This window comes from Tasmannia lanceolata, unplaced genomic scaffold, assembly GCF_043159265.1.
Source record: "Tasmannia lanceolata isolate RefF3 unplaced genomic scaffold, GAP_Taslan_0.1 ptg000006l, whole genome shotgun sequence".
Classification (NCBI taxonomy): domain Eukaryota; kingdom Viridiplantae; phylum Streptophyta; class Magnoliopsida; order Canellales; family Winteraceae; genus Tasmannia; species Tasmannia lanceolata.
This window is the reverse complement of record NW_027518683.1, coordinates 2753667-2772405: the sequence shown is the minus strand read 5'-3', so window position 1 is coordinate 2772405 and position 18739 is coordinate 2753667. Positions and strand designations below refer to the sequence as shown.

At 41.1% G+C, this 18739-nt stretch overlaps 3 protein-coding genes across 3 annotated transcripts; 2 read left to right on the top strand and 1 right to left on the bottom strand.

The window, feature by feature from the left end:
* Window positions 1-431: 431 nt before the first annotated feature.
* UGT89B1 (UDP-glucosyl transferase 89B1) lies at window positions 432-2086 on the bottom strand. The gene has a single exon (XM_077381539.1). The coding sequence runs from the start codon at window positions 2027-2029 to the stop codon at window positions 620-622; it is 1410 nt and encodes a 469-aa protein (XP_077237654.1). The 5' UTR covers window positions 2030-2086; the 3' UTR covers window positions 432-619.
* Window positions 2087-8568: 6482 nt separating this feature from the next.
* On the top strand, window positions 8569-17404 carry LOC143879257 (uncharacterized). Its single transcript, XM_077381538.1, has 3 exons — window positions 8569-9059; window positions 11132-12700; window positions 16133-17404. Exons 1-2 carry the CDS (start codon window positions 8646-8648, stop codon window positions 11867-11869), a joined length of 1152 nt encoding a protein of 383 aa, XP_077237653.1. The 5' UTR covers window positions 8569-8645; the 3' UTR covers window positions 11870-12700; window positions 16133-17404.
* On the top strand, window positions 12019-16380 carry LOC143878123 (uncharacterized). Its single transcript, XM_077380439.1, has 2 exons — window positions 12019-12700; window positions 16133-16380. The coding sequence occupies exons 1-2, from the start codon at window positions 12019-12021 to the stop codon at window positions 16378-16380; spliced, it is 930 nt and encodes a 309-aa protein (XP_077236554.1).
* Window positions 17405-18739: the final 1335 nt, after the last annotated feature.

Here is an 18739-nt window from a genome sequence, read left to right as displayed (position 1 = left end):
TCCGATAATTGGTTTTTGACTCCCAATCTGTTGTCAAGGCCTAAAATAGATGGTGCAACAACCAAAGACTATACTGGGGCATTAATAGTTATATATTAGTAGGGAAATGTTATCAGCACTACTGTATTTTGATGAAGGCACTCCTCATCGCACAAGCCAAAACAAAACCAAATCGTGAAAACTAAAAGGGCAGTGATAAATCGACCTCCTAATATGATAAATCGACTCCCCATGTGTCTCTCTCTCCTCTTTCTCTCTCTAAATAGACTCCCCATGTGTCCATCATTCCTATTTTACTTGCATGTCTATTATTTAACCAGCTGTCAAAGGTGTCATAAAATTAAAAAATAAAAAAAACAAGGGGAGTTCGCACCATTATACGAACACGGTAGTGCCAATAACGGTAGAACTTGGAGGAAAACATGAAATAATTAATCAAGTCAAACAAGAGCCCATATCATTTCTTTTCGTTGCAGCCAAAACAAAACCAAATCGTAAAAGCTAAAAAGCATTTGAAGCATAATGGAAACCATAATCAACACTCACGACTTTGGAAAAATAATTTGAGATTAATCAGCCCCCTTTCTTTCTTGTGGTACTAACACTTCTATTTTGTCATCTACTTAGCCTCTAGCGCACCCAACTCCTCCACCAATCCACCTAAATCCTTCCAAGAACTCCCACCTTCTTTCACGGCACTCAACGCAGCCTCCTTCAGCTCCCTGGCTCGGATCCTCATTGACTCGCTCCCCCCAACCGAGTTCGCAACGATCCTAGCCAACTCAGCCGAGTCAGGAACGGTATCCGCACCCTCACACACACTAACCCCAACGCCCATATCCTCTATCAAAAGCCTAGCGTCCACAAACTGGTCTGCACCCATCGGCCACGTCAGCATCGGCACCCCAGCCAAGATTGCTTCAAGCACCGAGTTCCACCCACAGTGAGTCAAGAACGCGCCCACAGATCTATGACTCAGTATCATCACTTGCGGGGCCCACCCCTTGATCACCAAACCCCTCCCTTCCACACGTTCCTCAAACCCAGCTGGGACCACCCCGTACTCACCCTCCACGTGTCCCACAGTGGCCCCCTTGACACACCACAAGAACCGGGCCCCACTGCGTTCTAAACCCTCTGCGAGTGCATCCATCTGACGGTTATTCAGCACCGCTAGGCTTCCAAAGCACACGTACACCACCGAACCCTCCTTTGACTCGTCGAGCCAACTCAGCAACTCGTCCGATTCGATCGAGCTCGACCCGCCTCGGTCACTGGGCCCCACTGGAACAAGAGGCCCCACCGCCCAGACACGTGGATGCCCCATCACCTTCTTCATGTGGTCCACATACATCCCTTCCAACTCGCCAAACGTATTCACCACAGTCCCCCAACTCGCCACGTTGGCCCTCATGCCCTCTTTTATAAATTCCGAAACTGGGTCTCCTTCTTTATAGCTCCTAAACACGGATGAAATCTGATACCAGGGGTAAATCGGGGAATTAGGAATTTCAGGGAAGGAAATTGGGAAATTGGGATCGTCTGAGTCAGCATCTCGCTTGGGCTTATCGCGCCACAGGCGGTGGATTAGGCATAACATGAGGGCCCCAGACGGGGAGAAAACGACACGTGGAATGCCGAGCTGGAGGGCTAGGTGGTGGGTCCAGCCTAGGAAGAAATCTGAGAGGATGGCAATTGGGGGAGAAGGGTGGGCCTCAAACCATTGGTGGAGAGGATTGTAAAGTTCGCCCAGGGCATGCATCATAGAAGAGAAGGAGTTTCCGGGCATATCTTTGGCGTTTTCTACGCCGGGAGGGATAGAGGGGTAGTTTGGGAAGGGAAGTACCAAAGTTTGGATGGAAGGGCATGTTGAGAGAAGAGGTTGGAGTAGAGGGAGGTTTTTTGGGGTGACGAGGATGGTGATGGATAAACCTTGGAGTGCTAGCAGGTGGGAGAGGTCTAGGAGGGGTATCATGTGCCCCTGCGCAGGATAAGGGAAGACCAGGATATGTGAGCCGTTGGGCTTCATTGCCTCTCTCTCTCTCTCTCTCTCTCTCTCTCGTTTCCTCAGTGTCTGTTTTGACGTTTATATTGGGAGTCAAGAGTCATGACAGGGGGGGTGGGGGTTGACATCACTTTTGACGCATGATCGAGTGGTATTTTAATGCTGTTTCGATGAATACATGGAAATTTTCATTTGTGATTTTTTTTATTGGAAAATGAATTTTCCCTCTTTGGTTGCTCATTTCGGGGAGATAATTGGAAGATTATCTTTCCAATATCTCCCATTTCGGTTGTCATTTTGAAATAAAACTCACTTTTGACCACCATACATCTTCTAGACATTATGTTTGTCTTTTTTTTCCCTTCTGCTGGATTTTCGATGGGAGATTAGGTGAAGATTCTTTCTCTCTTGCACCCTCTATTTTGGTGGAATTTGGATGTGAGATTAGGAGAAGATTCTTTTTCTTAGTCTCTGTCTCTCTTCCCTTTCTCTCTTTCACCCTCTATTTTGGTAATTACACCACTAATCTTCTCGCAGATTACCCCACAACCAAACACTACTTATCACTCTTTCTCTAATCTTGTACCCATCTTCCAAGCTTGTTTATTTCCTTTTGATTTCTTACTCTCCTAATCTCCCACACAATTTTCTCCAATTTCTGATAATAGGGATAGTATACCCTGTGGTTAAATCCCCTTCTTCTCTCAACGGGTAGGATAGATCGATCACTCGAATATTTGGAATTATTTTTGGTAAAAGAAAGGTTTAGAACATTCACATCAGAAGTCGAAGACACGGACAATCCGTGGGAGGCTAAGCAAGAGTCATTACAAAGACGCATTATGACACGGACAATCCGTGGGAGGCTAAGCAAGAATCATTACGAAGACTATGAAGTACGCGCACTCACCCCGACACGGTCTCAATGAATGATGAATGTTCTAAGCCGGCCCACATTTTTTTTTTATGTGAATGGTATCCCCTAATAAAAGATTGAAAGCTCTTTGCAATTTGCATGCTATCTACCGGTCCCATCTCCCCCGTATAATAGTACTGAAAAAAAAAAATGTCAAAGCACCATAGGATGGTATGACCAGCATCATAGGGTGATTCAAACCGTCCATTAGATGGGCACATCCTAAATAGGTTGTATCCCAAAAATCATTTCCATAAGTTGATCCTAACCCTTTGATCTATAGAGGGTTAGGATCTACCCTCTAATATTCAGTCCCTTTATAGAATGGAGGGTTAGGATCAACCTATTGAAATGATTTGTGGGGCACAACCTATTTAGGCTGTGGCCCATCTAATGGATGGTTTGGATCAATCTATGGTGCGGGCCATAGTGTACTTTTTAATAATGTGAGGAGTGTGATCATCAAAATACAGTAGTGGTGATATCATTCTCCCTATATTAATAATATATGGTAAACATTTTCATAGAAAGTAATTAAAATAAGAAATATATTATTAGGGATTTGCTAGCGTCCATAGGAAAAGGCATTCCGTACCATTCACGAGTTGGCTGGTTGGCTGGTCTGACATGCGACTGACCAGCCCCGTATTATTATCATAAGAGAAAAGAGTTTCTACACAACTGTCCAAAGCATTCATTTGATGAGCATTTTACTACATATAAACCTTACAGCAATGTGATTTACATTAGTAAATATAGAAAAAAGAAAGGAAGTAAGCTCTAGACAAGTATATATGTAGCATATTGTATTTAGACCTGGCAAACGCGACCCGTGCCCGCGGGTCGACTAGACTCACCCGCAAATTTGCAGGCACAGGTCTAAATTTTAGTGACCCGTCAAAACTGACCCGCGGGTGACTCAACCCGCAAAAGCACGGGTCGGGTCGGGTCAACCCGTGGGTCATTTGGCTTTTTTAAGGGTGGTGATTTTGTCATGCTAATCTAGCTAGATGGCTTTTTTTTTCTAATGCAAAGGATGGTGATTTTGTCATGCTAATCTATTTTTATAAGGGTTTGATGCCTGAATAGGTTGTGGCTGGCACCATAGGTTGATCCCAACCCTCCGATCTGAATGTTAGAGGGTTGATCACTTGATCCTACCCTCTATAGATCGGAGGGTTAGGATCAACATATTGAAATGATTTTTGGGGCACAACCTATTTAGGCTGTGGGCCATCTAATGGACAGTTTGAATCATCTCATGATGCCGGCCATACCACCCTCATCAAAATCCAGTGATAACATTTCCCAAAATAAACGACTGTTTGAATTTGCGGGTGACCCGCGGGCCGCGCGGGCCACCTAAATTCTGACCTGCAAAAATGCGGGTCATTTCCTGACCCGACCCGTGTGACCCGCACCCGCGGGTTAACCCGGCCCGGCCCACCCGTTTGCCAGGTCTAATTATATCTACATATCTCTACGCATTTATCATTTCCCTTATTAGATTCGTTGTTGACTTGTTGTGATGCACTGCCAATTACGAGTCCAACTCAAAACAAATGGGTGTTTATTATGTCAAATGATGGGGGCTGCACGCATATCCTATGGTGGGACTCAGCTTGGATAATGGTTCACAGGAAAGCATTAGTACTTTTGCATGAATCACGTTTCCACATTGACCACATACCATCTCTCTCTGTGAAATGCTAAACTGAAGAGCGCCCTTGCCAAAACCAGCTACATCATACATGGGTGCGTGCGTCCAACCATAGCTAGAAGCCCAAGGACAAAACAAAAAGTCCGTACTCCTTGCGGATAGAGCCGATGAGGGCTATACGAGGAGGAACAGGAAGACGACCTTTAGGACAAGAATCTCTAGGAGTAAATTGGGGCGTAGTTGTCAAATTCGGCTTCCTTAAGAAAACAAATCTCCTCAGACCTATGATTCTCATATATAATCTGGTGACCCATGATTCTCATAATCTGGCTTTGGAAATGGTTACCAATGATTCTCATAATCTGCTTTAATCGTCTTGCATCAGATTGAATAGTCCGATATCTCGTCTTTCTAATGAAGGAAAACTCGAGCCTTTCCTCTTACAAATCCGAGGTCTATGTCGTTTCTAATGCGATAGACAAACAATGGCAATGATAATGATAGAGATAGAACATAATGTTGAGTCAAGAAAGGACAAATGCAGATGGAGGGGACCATACAAATTCCATGTTAGTATGTTACTGAGCTCATCCTTAGAAACTAGCCATCAGGAGGAGGTTGCCCATTCCCTTATAAGCCCATCCGCATCTCTACACTTTCCCGGTGTGGGATCTTGCTTGAGAGTGGAACCCCCCTACCAATCTCCCCCTCCATGCAGAGCAACGAGGGCAATCTTGCCCCAAGAGCAACGTGGAAACTGCGAGATCTTCCCCAAGGGATTTTTCCATCATGGAAGGTACATCGGGTTTACCAATGTCTTCCCGATGGATTGTGTTTAGAGATTTTGCAAAATAAAATAAAAAACATTTTTGAAAAGATTTTAAAAAAAATTAAAATAATTTTTATTTGGAAAAAATGGGTGCTTTTGATAGAGAGGGAAAAGAGCTTTTGGGAGACAAAAGATAGTCCCGCATTGGATGTTTAGAAAGTTGGAAAGGGGTATATAAGCTTTATCTCTTGCTTTGTTGTACGTTGGGTTTTAGCCATGGGAGGACCTGCGGTCTGTGAGCGCGCGACATGGGATGTAGGGTGCTTTTTGGTGCACTTCGCATCGTTGCGAGGAGCACTTAAATTTTTCCCAATTTGATCCTAGCCATTGGATCAAAACGGTTCAATTCGATGGTGATCTCGAGCGGGTGCGATCTAGACCGTAGGATCGGGCTTGATCTGGTGCGTTGGATCGTGTCTAATGGCTAGTGTCCGATTCCCGTAGGGGTGTAAATCAACAAAAAAGTCACCAAATGCTCTATAAAAAGCAGAGTATGGCCCTTTTCTGAGCTTGTGGCATGTCAATTTGTGTAATTTCAAAGCTCAAAACACTCTCTTGAAAGCCTTTATAAAGTTCTTTACATTCTTTTGCAAACTTTGTTCTACATGACCCGCATCAACCCGACCCGAAAAACCCATGGGCCGGGTTTGATGATCGTGGGTTTTCCTAAAAAAAAAATGACCCGATAACAAGGTCAGTGGGTGTCATCCAAGAATTGTTCATTGCATGCACTATTTTATTTTTCCATGGGCCGATACCCATCACATAATCGTTCACAGTAACTGCATGAAGTAATTTCCCGATATTAAGGTTGGCAATTAAACCCATGAAAATGGGGATCCACCCTGCCCTACCCCGCCTGCGGGGAGGGATTCCCCGGGGATCGAAAAAAAAAATTCCTAGAAGTGGGGACGCGGATGCCTCTGGCTCTGCCCCACACTGTAATCCTGTAAAAAATTGAATTTTCCACTATTAAATTTGGGTTTGCTGCTTTTAATTTGGATAGCCGCACTTACCTTAAAACAAATTTCGTTTGGTATTCCTAAATTTTCCCTAATATCTTTCTCAAATGCATCTATAGTAGTATAGTAGAATATTTCCTATAATAAAATCCATTAAACACGTTTCCCTGTAAAGTATGGGGCGGGGATGGGGATTAGATTTTCCCCACAAAGCGGGGATAGGGATTCCCCGCCATCCCCGAAGTGGGGACGGGGAATTTCCTTGATGCGGGGACGAGGAATGCAACATCAGCCCCAGCCCTGCCCAATATGACTAACTTGTGTCATGAGTTAGCGCTGTTACATCATCAATTAAGAATGTTTTGGGTGAGCAGAGATCACATCTTTATACTATGGATTAATCTGGTAAAAGTCCCCAATGGTTATTTCACCCCAAGGAGAGTGAGCACTGAACAGAATTCCCCCATGGAATTTTGAACTTTTTTCCCAATGAAATGAGGGTATCTATAGTAATTCCATCCGCATTTTTGGTTTGTATATCTGCCAATAAGTTGCAGTTGTAGTTGTATTGGTGTTATGATCAGATTAGGAAGTTATGGTTAATCAATCATATTATAAAGTTGATGTTAGTGTATAGGATTTGTTTTTTTAAATGGTAAAGCAGAAGCTTTATTGGAGAAATATAAATGGATAGCAAGCCTCACCTATATGGCCAAAGGCAGGATAAAAGAAATAAACAATAAACACCACAAATCAGGTTTAGAGTGAAAGGACATTTTGGAATAAAAAAGATGTAGGTTTGCATGAAGTTGAATGCGATAATGTGGAAAAATCCGACCTGACCAAAGAAACTATCCGGGGTAGGGCCGGGTTTAATAATCGTGGGTTTTCTATAAAAAAAAAAAGAAAGAAACCAACCTGCCCGACCGGAGTTGCAACTCCACAATGGAGTCCGTCCTCTTTCCATTTGCCAAGATCCAAAATTTGAGTCGATCCAGCAATCTTGAGAATGTTATCAGGCCCAATTGGATGTGATCGGAGATCCATCCCATCGAGAAACACATGTGCAGCCCATTGCCGTTGGTACCACCTTGATCAAATGATTCTAGGCGGTTGGATCTTGATATACTCTACTGAACTAATGATTTTTTGACGCCTTAATCTAATCGACTAGGACATATGTGGGTGACCTGGTGATTTGTCCACCAGATCAACGGTTTGGATTGCACATAAGTTCCACATGTGGAACCCAATGTTGGTCATTAGCATTGGTTGTAGACTATAAGAGCTTACACTATATTAGATCTGGCAAACGGGAGGGTCGGGTTGACCCGCGGTCACGCGGGTTGCAGGTCAAAATGACCTGCATTCCTACGGGTCAGCAAATAGTGACCCGTACCCAATGCTGGTGGGTCGGGTCAACCCGCAATTTTTTCCAAAACAGTGTTTTTTTTTTTGCCGGCGATAAATTCACCCCTAATTTTAAAGATGGATGGTACAACATACACCATAGGATGATCCAAACCGTCCATTTGATGGGCCACAACGTAAATAGATTGTGCCCCAAAAATCATTGCCATACGAACCGTTCGATCTATAGAAGTTTCCATATTGTGAGTCCCTCTTTAGATCGGAGGGTTAGAATCTTCCTATGCTAATGATTTTTTAGGCACAACCTATTTACATTATGGCCCATCAAATGCACGGTTTGGAATTTGGATCATCCAAAGCATATATAACATTGGGGTTAGAGTTTCAAACTTTTAGTTCAAAGCACAACCTATTTTCAGACTTTTAGCATATATAACATTGGAATCTGAAGTTAAAGAGTGGAATTTAGATCTATTTTCAGACTTTCAGCATATTATAATTTCGGTCAAGACCCGACCCGACCCTTGTTTTTGCGGGTTGGGTCACCCGCGGATCGGTTTTGACGGGTTACTAAAACCCCAACCCGTGCTCGCAAATTTGAGTTTGGGTTGGGTCGGCCCGCGTTTGCCAGGTCTACACCATATAAAACCTCCTAACATCTAACAATGATCAAGGATTCGTTAGTAATATTTCTAACCGTCTGTTGCCAGGCTACTGAATCAACGGTGGAAAATAACACGTTAGACGCCCCAGGTGGGTCCCACTGATGGAATGTTTATTCATGAGGCACTGCCAAAAGAGGGATATAGAAAATAGATACGAGGTAGATTTGGTGGGGGCAGAGAAGTTTTCAGGGTTTTTGTTGTTCGTGTGAGAGGCGGTTGGCTCCCAAAGAAGCGAGAATGGGTAGGGTTCCAGATCGCAGAAAAGCTTCCAGAAAATCGGATTCCGAAGTCTCCCCAAACAAACGCTTGAAAACCCTAACCCTACCCTCTTCTCCTGTTTCCAAAAGAAAAGGAAAAGAGAAACTCGAAGAAATCAGAGAGGAGGAGGAGGATATAGAAGGAGGAGGAGGAGGTGGTGGTGGCGATCTCGTTTCGGAGACATGCGGAATTTGTCTTTCGGAAGAAGGAAAGGCAATCCGAGGGCGAATTGATAGCTGCAACCACTATTTCTGCTTCGTATGCATCATGGAATGGGCAAAGGTCGAAACTCGTTGCCCTATGTGCAAGCAACGGTTCAGATCTATCCATCGCCCCCCTAAATCTGGACTTTTTCTTCGTGATCGGATCGTTGATGTCCCCGTCCGTGATCAGGTTAGATCCGATTTCCTCTCAGTCGTTTTTCTTTGTTTAATTCCTCGCAAAATGGTGGATTGATGATTGCTGATTAAATCGTGTTATATACAGCTTCGTAGAGGAAATTTTTTTTTTTTTTTATTCAACTTTTTTTTTTTTTAGAAATTTTTGGGAGAAAATTTTAAATTTAAGTTCTTCAATTCTGCTCTGTAAAATTATGGAGTGAGTGCAAAAGAGAGATCTGAATTATCCAAAGCTGTTTCGTGTTGTTTTTAATAATTCTCTTGATGGAAAATCGGAGTCTAAGGTTCATTCTTCAGTACCAAATTTGCGAAATTTAGTTCTTGGATTCTCCATTGTAAAATCGAGGACTGAGCGCAAAATAGTTAGCCTTATCAACCAAAAATCTTTTTCTTCTCAAGAAAAAGAAAAAGAGGGAAGGAAAATCTGAGTGCAATTTAAATACTTGCCTTAAAGTGGAAAGATTGACACCTTAATCTTATGAACCATCATCCAGGATTAGATGCCATGTACAGAGAATTATGCAACCTAATTTTAATTACAGGCTTAAAGTTATTGACTTTATTTTGTATATATTTTTTGTTATATCCATGATTATGAATGAGAAGGCAATTTAGATGGTGCATAATACTAGACACCACTCTAACTTAGTTTTGATGTCGTTCATGGAGGTAATCATCTTGCATCACCTTCATAGTTGTATTTTCGCTAGTTTTGGTTTTTCACCATCCTCCCTTGAACCTGGATTTAAGACTTGCTGGATAACATACTTATCATTGTGATGAGTTGAGTTTAAATGATATTGTGTACTAGTTTTGCATTTGAATTGCCTGGTATCTTTTTATAAACACCCTATATCAATTTGTTGAAAGTACAAACACGTGTTGAATTACATAGATACTAGTTCTATTTATTCTATTTCACTGTGTTATTTTACAGTGATGTCCTGCAATTGGCAGCTTAAAAAGTTACATGTTGTATGAATGTATACCATAAGTCATAATACAAACTTGTGGCGTCAAAAAAATAGTCAGTGTAGCTATAAATAAATTTTTGCAATTAGTCTCATGAGTCATAAATACAAAAACTGTGTTCCTATATGTTTCTAATTGCAATTTTTTATCTTTTACTTTAGTTTCATTTATTTTTGTTTTTCAATTTTCATCTCTCTCAGTTCTTTTCATCCTGAAATTCACATCTTATCGTCTATTGCATAACAGTTTTGTGTCTGGAGTATAGAATATGCGAAAATGAAATTTTAGTCCACTCGTGATAATACATTTTCGCGATGAAACTGTCATCCCCTTCTCTAACTGCTAACTTTCGAAATACAGTGCCTTATTTAGGCTGGAAACTATCAGATTGGGAACTGGTAACCTGTTGTGAAGATTTTTCTTGCTTGCTCCTTTGCTATTATTGGTTGAAGCTCAATTTCTTCTGAATGACATGATATTAGGTCTCCATGGAAACTTAATTTGATGCAAGTCGAACTGCTCCTTTTTAATCACATTCTCATGACACAGTCTGTTCATTGACAACTTCTTTCTAAAGGATGCATAATGCTTTGTTAATGCTTGGAAATAAGGGATGCCTCTTGTAAATTTGGATAAAATTAAGACCCTTGGATAAATCACACTATAATCCAGTTTTACCCAGCTCAAAGCCTCAAACAGTCCATTTCACAAGTCTTTCACTTTTCAACCAACTCACTGATAGTCTTTGATGGTTGAACCAAAACCTCACTGGGCCACTAAGGTTCTTCTGGCCCTTGGTGAAAAAACTGGCATTAGCGTAGAAGTACATCTACGAATTGTGATTTTTCTTTCAATACGTACTAAACCTCACCGGCCACTAAGGTTCTCCTGGCCCTTGGTGAAAAATCTGGCATTAGTGTAGAAGTACATCTACGAATTGTGATTTTTCTTTCAATACGTACTCATGCTTCTATAATCCAAACAGAAAGATCCGAAGGGGTTCATCCATTCTCCATTAAAAAAAGGGGGTGCATCCATTCTAACTTGCCTTCCGTCATGCTTTTCTAATGTGTGTTTGATGGGATCATTTTGCAGGTTTACGATCTTGATGGAAATGCAACAATTGGGCCTTTTGATCCATATGCAGAAGTCATTTGTAGTGAATGCCACTCTTCCGAGAATGAGAATCTGCTCCTGCTGTGTGATCTATGCGACTCAGCTGCTCATACATACTGTGTTGGACTGGGGCATACTGTGCCTGAAGGTGATTGGTATTGTCATGATTGTACTGTTTCTAGGAATGAACATTTGAATTGCAAAATAGATTCTGACTGTCACAATCAAGATCTACGCAAAAACTTTGATTTTACGATTTATGAAATCGTACGAGAGGGGAAAGCTTTGGATGAGTTGTCAGTGCAGAGATACTCCAATAATCAAATGCATGAAAGTCAAATAGAGAATGGTAGACTGACCAGAAGAAGCTCAACTGTTCTGGAACAATCATCAATCCCTGTCGTTCCTGTCGGTGAAGCTGAATTATCTTCTTCAGGGGAAAAAATTGTTGAGCAAGGTGCAAGAACCTTACGTCGTTGCCGCAATTTGCATGTTCGTATACAAACACTTCGTGAAAATTGGAATGCCTTGCGAAGTGGATCAGTGAACTTCTCATCGACAATTTGTTCTTCTGGTGGGAAAAGTAAGAATATAAGTCGCAACAGTGGAGCAGCAAATTCTAATAGGCAAAGTCAATCCCATTCATTTGCCGCAATTTGCATGTTCGTATACAAACACTTCGTGAAAATTGGAATGCCTTGCGAAGTGGATCAGTGAACTTCTCATCGACAATTTGTTCTTCTGGTGGGAAAAGTAAGAATATAAGTCGCAACAGTGGAGCAGCAAATTCTAATAGGCAAAGTCAATCCCATTCATTATCTTCTGCAATATGTCAGGAAATATCGGAGGGCACTGTTTCTAGTAACATGTTGAGCAGTAGTTGCTCAAATGATGTTGTAAGAGCTTGGAAAATTATGGAAATTGCAAAATCTATTCAAAGTGGTCATGACGGCCCTGCATTTGGACATCACGACCCTAATTGTCCGTCTATTAAAAGAAATGTCCCAAAGGATGTGAGTAATATGAATTCAAGTTCCTGTGTATTGAAAAGTGAACCCTTTCCACATACGGCGCTGGGTAACCCACTGTCAGAGGATACCAAGCGCTATCACTCTCTTGAGTTGGCACCTAAAGAGTGGAAATATCAGCTCTGTCAGAAACAGAAGCAAGGCATTGCTACAACAAAGGCAAATCCAACAATTGCTAGAGGGCCTATAGGTTCTACCCTTTCAGCATCTTGTGAATTGCCCTCTACTAAGCAGGAGTTGAAATCATTTCAGGTTGTGCATCGAGCATCAGACCTAGTTGATGGAAGTGATGTGCCTCCATGCTCAACATCTGATACTTATTCCTTGTCAGGAGCTTCTGATCTACCATTTAGCAGAACTAAGCCTGTTGCATCATCCTGTTGCAAGATAGAGCCTAAGAGGAAAGGTGGATTCGATAAAAGTTTTGAACGTTCGGTAAGAAATGATGATGGTGCCAAGAGCGAGATTCAGTCATTGGTTAAGCTGAACTTGAAGTTGCTAAGTAGAGACAGACTGTTAGGTATGTGCCATACCAGTTTATATTTCAATAGAACTTTTCATTATGTTTAAATTTTCGACGTTATTTGATAGTCTTGAGCTGATAAATTATATGTGTTTGGCATCTAATATTATATATATTTATATATATATATATATATATATATATATATATATATATATATATATATATATATATATATATATATATATATATATATGTGAGAGAACATTACCTACACACTTGTGTAGGTAAGTTACCTACACACTACCTTAAAATACAGTGGGGGCCCACATTGTTTGGGTGATCCAAACAATTCATTTGAATGGTCCTCACATAGATAGGGTGTCCACAAAAAATCAGATCCATATGATCATCCCAACCCTACGATTTGTGGAGGTAAAATGGACGTGTATAAACCTTCACAAATTAGTCCATTTTTTGCCTCCATAGTTTGAATGATTAGGATGATCCTATGGATCTGATTTTTTGTGGACACCCTATCTATGTGAGGACCATTCAAATGAATTGTTTGGATCACCCAAACAATGTGGGCCCCCACTGTATTTTAAGGTAGTGTGTAGGTAACTTACCTACACAAGTGTGTAGGTAATGTTCTCTCATATTCTCTCTCTCTCTCTCTCTCTCTCTCTATATATATATATATATATATATATATATATATATGAGGAAAAGGATTGTACGCTGGAGTGTACCAAGCTTATGATACGCTCGAGTGCCCAATTACATGTGGGCCCACTTTGTTAGGGTGATCCAAAGCATTCATTTGAAAGGCCCTTACATAGATGGGGTGTGTACCAAAAATCAGCTCTATAGGATCATCTTAACCCATCCATTTGTGGAGGTCAAAATGGACAGACACTGTTTGTCCACAAATCTGCCCATTTTTGCCCTCCACTTTTGGAGGGGTTGGGATGACTCAATGGAGCTGATTTTTGGTACACACCTTATCTATAATAGGGCCTTGCAAATGAATGCTCTGGATCACCACAAAAAATGTGGGACCCATGTGATTGGGCACTCGAGCGTACCATAACAATCCTTTTCCTCATATATATATATATATATATATATAGAGAGAGAGAGAGAGAGAGAAAACGGTTCCTACACATATGTGTAGAGAGTTCTCTACACACTAGCTTAAAATACAGTGGGGGCCCACATTGTTTGGGTGATCCAAGCCATCCATTTTAAAGGCCCTCACATAGATAGGGTGTCTACAAAAAATCAGATCCATAGGATCATCCCAACCCTACGATTTGTGGAGGTAAAATGGATGTCTTTAAACCTTCACAAATTAGTTCATTTTTTGCCTCCAAAGTTCGAATGGTTAGGATGATCCTATGGATCTGATTTTTTGTGGACGGTATGAGAGGGCCTTAAAAATGAATGGTTTGGATCACCCAAATAATGTGGCCCCCACTGTATTTTAAGCTAGTGTGTAGATAACTTATCTACACGTGTGTAGGAGCCGTTCTCATATATATATATATATATATATATATATATGTGTGTGTGTGTGTGTGTGTGTGTGTGTGTTGGTAAACTGTTTCTGCAGGGTACCGCAGATGACTTATCTGTTCTGACCCTAAAAAAAAATCATGTGGGCCCATATTGTTTGCATGGTCCAAAGCATTCATTTGGTAGGCCCTTACATAGATAGGGTGTGTACAAAAATCAGCTGCATAAGATCATCCTAACCCTTCCATTTGAGCATGTTAAAATGGATGGGTATAAACCTCCACAAATTTGTCCATTTTTAACCAGAGCTGAAGTCCCCAGGGAATGTTTAGTGATTTTTTATTTTCTCCCTTGAGGGTCTTGATCTTATGTATGCCTTTTTTTTAGTTGCATTCTTGTATTGACCATCTTGGTCGTCAGGGTTCATCCCCTTCTTAATTAAATTCTTCATCAATGAGAGAGAGAGAGAGAGAGAGAGAGAGAGAGAGAGAGAGAGAGAGAGAGGCACTTCAACTGGGAATAGGAGAGGAAAATAGAGCCTACTAGGAAGGCAGAGAAGAAGTCCCAAGAACAAGAGAAAAAACTAAATGAAAAAATGACTATATTTATATATGTATATAGACACACACACACACACAGATGTGCTTGTGTGTGTGATGATACTTCATTTGGAATCTAAGCTTTCTTCTTTTTATGGGACTTTGTTGCCATGTGTGTAAGGGTGTCAATTTTGGCTCGGGCTCGGAAGCTCGCTTGAGATCGGCTCGAAAAAAGCTCTGCTCGAGCTTGGCTCGAATCCTTAACGAGCCGAGCCGAGCCCGAGTTAGGCCAGGCTCGGCTCGGCTCGGCTCGTTAAAGCTCGTTAAGAATTTAATATATTTAAATATATATATATATATTATATATTAATATATACATTAAAAGGGTTGTCCATGCAGTGAAAGGGGGGGGCAAAATATGTCACTTCATTTTTGGAACCCCATTTGTTACTAGGACCACCTAGCATAGTGTAAAAAAAAGTAGTCAAATTACACTAGTCGTCCAGGGAAGATGAGGGGTGTGAACATAATATAACCCGAGCTCGGTAAGGCTCGCGAGCCTGGCCGAGCCTAGCCGAGCCGAGCCTGACCGAGCCCGAGCCCGAGCCTCGCCTCACTTGTGAGCTTAACGAGCCGAGCCGAGCCTGGCCAAGCTCGGCTCGGCTCGTTTACACCCGTACATGTGTGTGTGTGTGTGTGTGTGTCTATAATATAATGGGATTTGCTAGGCAATTTTACGGAAAGCCATTTCGCGGCTCACTTTTGCTGGAGAGAACAACCACCTAGGCTCACTTATTTGCAGATTTTGTCTTATTCATTTAATTCATCTGAGGTGGCTGTTCTCTCGTGCAAAAGTTAGCCATGAAATGGCTTTCCGCGAAATTGCCTAGCTAATCCCTAATATAAAGAACTTTGCATTTTCATTTGAAATTTCCTTAAGAAATTTGCATTCTTAAGGGAAAAAAAATATCTTGAGGAAAATCGACATTTATATGATATTAAATAATTGAGCCAAGTTTTCTCATTATATACTGTATAGATAAGGTGTTTAATTTTAATTGCTTTGTTACAGTTTTACTATATGTGTAGGAAATTTGCATTCATAAGATATCTAATAGATGAAGGGAAGCATACATTTGTAAGGTTGTAATTAACATCGAGTGCCACCGAGTTTTCCCATTACGTAAAGGAATTACTCCCCATTTCAAAAAATGTAAAGGCATTAGTGATATAGTTTTAGGATTTGCTGCATGCACTTTTATGTGTGAAAACATTAGATGCATAAGCATCAAATGCATCCATCTAAATCCATTTCAAAAATAAAAATCAAAAGCATCTAAATTTGATGCATAATTTTACCTTTCAAATTTTTTTTTTGATACATCAGCAACTTGCTTTGACTAAATTTATCTGAATCATCTATTTTCTGCAGGGGTTGACAGATTCAAGGAAATTGCAAGGCTTGCTACGCACACCATCTTGGCAGCGTGTGGGTTGGAGCACTCAAAATCCAGTGTCCGCTCTTATCCAAGGTCAATATGCTGCCACACTGATAAATTACCTCATCTTCGTCCATCTAAACTAATGCCTTCTTCCTGCCGAGAATGCTTCTACGTCTTTGTAAAAGATGTCGTAAACTCCGTCATGGAGGAGAAAACAGGTCTCCCTGAGTCATCTTGACAAAATTGACTTTGGTTTTTCACTGCCAAAGGTTTTCTGTATTATTGGTTTTAGAGACACGGCAGATAGAAGATTGCAGCTTATTAGTCAATGCAGAACATTTGAATTGATGCTGAAACAGCAGCGTTATGAAGGTCTGTAATGGGGGGATATTGAAGGGCTGATACGTCACCCAAACCAACCATCAAGAGGATACTAACTGTGGGCCACGATTTGAATGAGATGAGCCATGGTAAGCATATTATACAATTGTACCCACTTTGACACACGAGTTAGGGGAAGATGGATGGCTACATTGGCAACGACAGCTTGCAAACTTACCTGGTGACATGTATGCTAGTGCCGCTCCATAGAGGAGGCTCTAAAAATGATTCATACAACCACATGTACCAAACAGACTACTTTAGTTGGAATGTCATGATTGGTGTTCCCATGAGACATGAAATGAGTAGTTCTGCATTCGGTATGTTGGCGTAAATCCTATTTATTTCAGTCCTGGTAGATGAGAAACATGGGTTTGTCACATGTTCTGTGCCCATGGAGAGCACAAGTGGGCTGTGCGTGGTAATATGTTGATTTGGAAATAATTGGGAGAGAAATCTAGTAAGGCCTTGTGGCTGCTTAGATGAGGCATGTTTGTAAAGACAATGGCAGTAGAATTGATGGCTTTCATGTTGAAGTTGACAAAAGGCTAATTGAAACTGATATTGAACATGTACGACACACTATGTGGCAATAGAACTGATGGCTTTCATGTTAAGCAGTCTAGCTGGGTGGTTCGAGATTGTTGTAAGTTGATGAAGGGCTAATTGAGATTGGAGCCTAATGACACAAGTCATTACAATGGCAGTAGCAGGGATGGCTTTCATGTTAGGAAGTATAGTAGGCTGGTTGGAGCTTGTTGGAGCTATTGGCAAAATTTTCACATAGGATATTGAGAGAAGTCGTATTAGAAAGGTGATGTAATTGCCTTATTGTTAACATGTTTTATGTTAGTTATGAAAGTTATATTTGAATTTTCCAATAGGCTTGCCACTGGATCTTTCTGTCAGTTCTTTCTACCTCTTGGCTCTCTTGCGGATTTTTTTCTGTTTTCCTTGCATACACTTAATTAAGCTATTTAAGTGTCTGAGGGCTTTTTTCTTTCGTCCCCATGGGGTTTCTTTCTAGTATTTATACATGGGAAGAGGAATGCTAGCGTGAAGCAGTTAAAGAGCCGCTTGAATGTAGTTATTGGCTATAAAACTCCGTGCTGGTGTTCTTTAACTACGATTAATAGGAAGCCAAAATTGTCGGGCAAAATACTCACATTCCTCCTTGTAGTTATCTACTATTAATAGAATCCCAAGCTGGCAGTCTTTTCTTCGATACGATTAATAAGGGTGAAAGGCGTCTCTCTCCCTGACGTTCTGAGTTTTTTACACACCCACCCATTACTGCATTTTCTGCCTCTAATCCTCTTAAACATACCAAAAACCCAACTCGTTCGAATCGTATTTTGTTCATCTGACCATGAGGATTTCATGAACCGCGTGTGGGTGAATGGTCCAACCATCTTCGATGCCGGCTGTTGGGCCTCCTCATGGGTGCATGCCTGAGAGAAGATTTTATAATCTCATTGATTCTCTATGACAGAAAATAACTTACAATCGATTGAAACTTACCTTCTAGAAAAAGTGCCATTTACAAAAGAATATCCTGAATATACAAGGAAGAAGCAGTTCATACAGTACTTAGAATCATAGTTCGAAATCAAGCCGAGGTTCGTGGTGGCAACGGGGGAGAACGAGTCATGGTGCAGGAGATTGAAGGACTTACAGATTTCGGCAGCCGAGTAATGCATTTTTTGAGTATAATTCTGGGAAGATTATAGTGCCGGGACAGATTTTTCTTCAAGTGGGTTGGGTTTTAAAATTTTCTCCTCAGCTTTCCTTCCAGCCTTTTCCAAGTGAGAATAATAGTATTAAGCTGGTGTGTGTGTGTGTGTGTGTGTGTGAGAGAGAGAGAGAGAGAGAGAGAGAGAGGCATCGGAAGCTGTAGTTTTTCATTTAATCCACCAAAGATGTATGAAATCCAGTAGAACGAACATGAAACGAGTAGATCATTAGTAGCTGGATTGTCTTTCTTCTTCTTCTAGATTCTTTAACTTTTGCTCCTCTCCCGTCTTCTTCGTTGATTCTGTAGTTGAAGAAAAGAATGCCAACTTGGCGTTCTATTTATAGTAGATAACTATAAAGAGGAAAAGCGAATATTTTGGCCGACTATTTTGGCTTCCTATTAATCGTAGTTAAACTGTTGAAGAAGACACCACCATGGCGTTTTATAGCCAATAAACACCCAACTAGGCGTTTTCGTTTGC

What these genes read in the sequence shown, in the direction of transcription:
- LOC143878123 (XM_077380439.1), top strand. Translation starts at nt 12,019, where the DNA reads ATGTTGAGCAGTAGTTGCTCAAATGATGTTGTAAGAGCTTGGAAAATT. An exon ending in AAGTAGAGACAGACTGTTAG is followed by an intron (nt 12,701 to 16,132) that starts GTATGTGCCATA and finishes TATTTTCTGCAG; the next exon opens with GGGTTGACAGATTCAAGGAA.
- UGT89B1 (XM_077381539.1), bottom strand. Translation starts at nt 2,029, where the DNA reads ATGAAGCCCAACGGCTCACATATCCTGGTCTTCCCTTATCCTGCGCAG.
- LOC143879257 (XM_077381538.1), top strand. Translation starts at nt 8,646, where the DNA reads ATGGGTAGGGTTCCAGATCGCAGAAAAGCTTCCAGAAAATCGGATTCC. An exon ending in ATGTCCCCGTCCGTGATCAG is followed by an intron (nt 9,060 to 11,131) that starts GTTAGATCCGAT and finishes ATCATTTTGCAG; the next exon opens with GTTTACGATCTTGATGGAAA.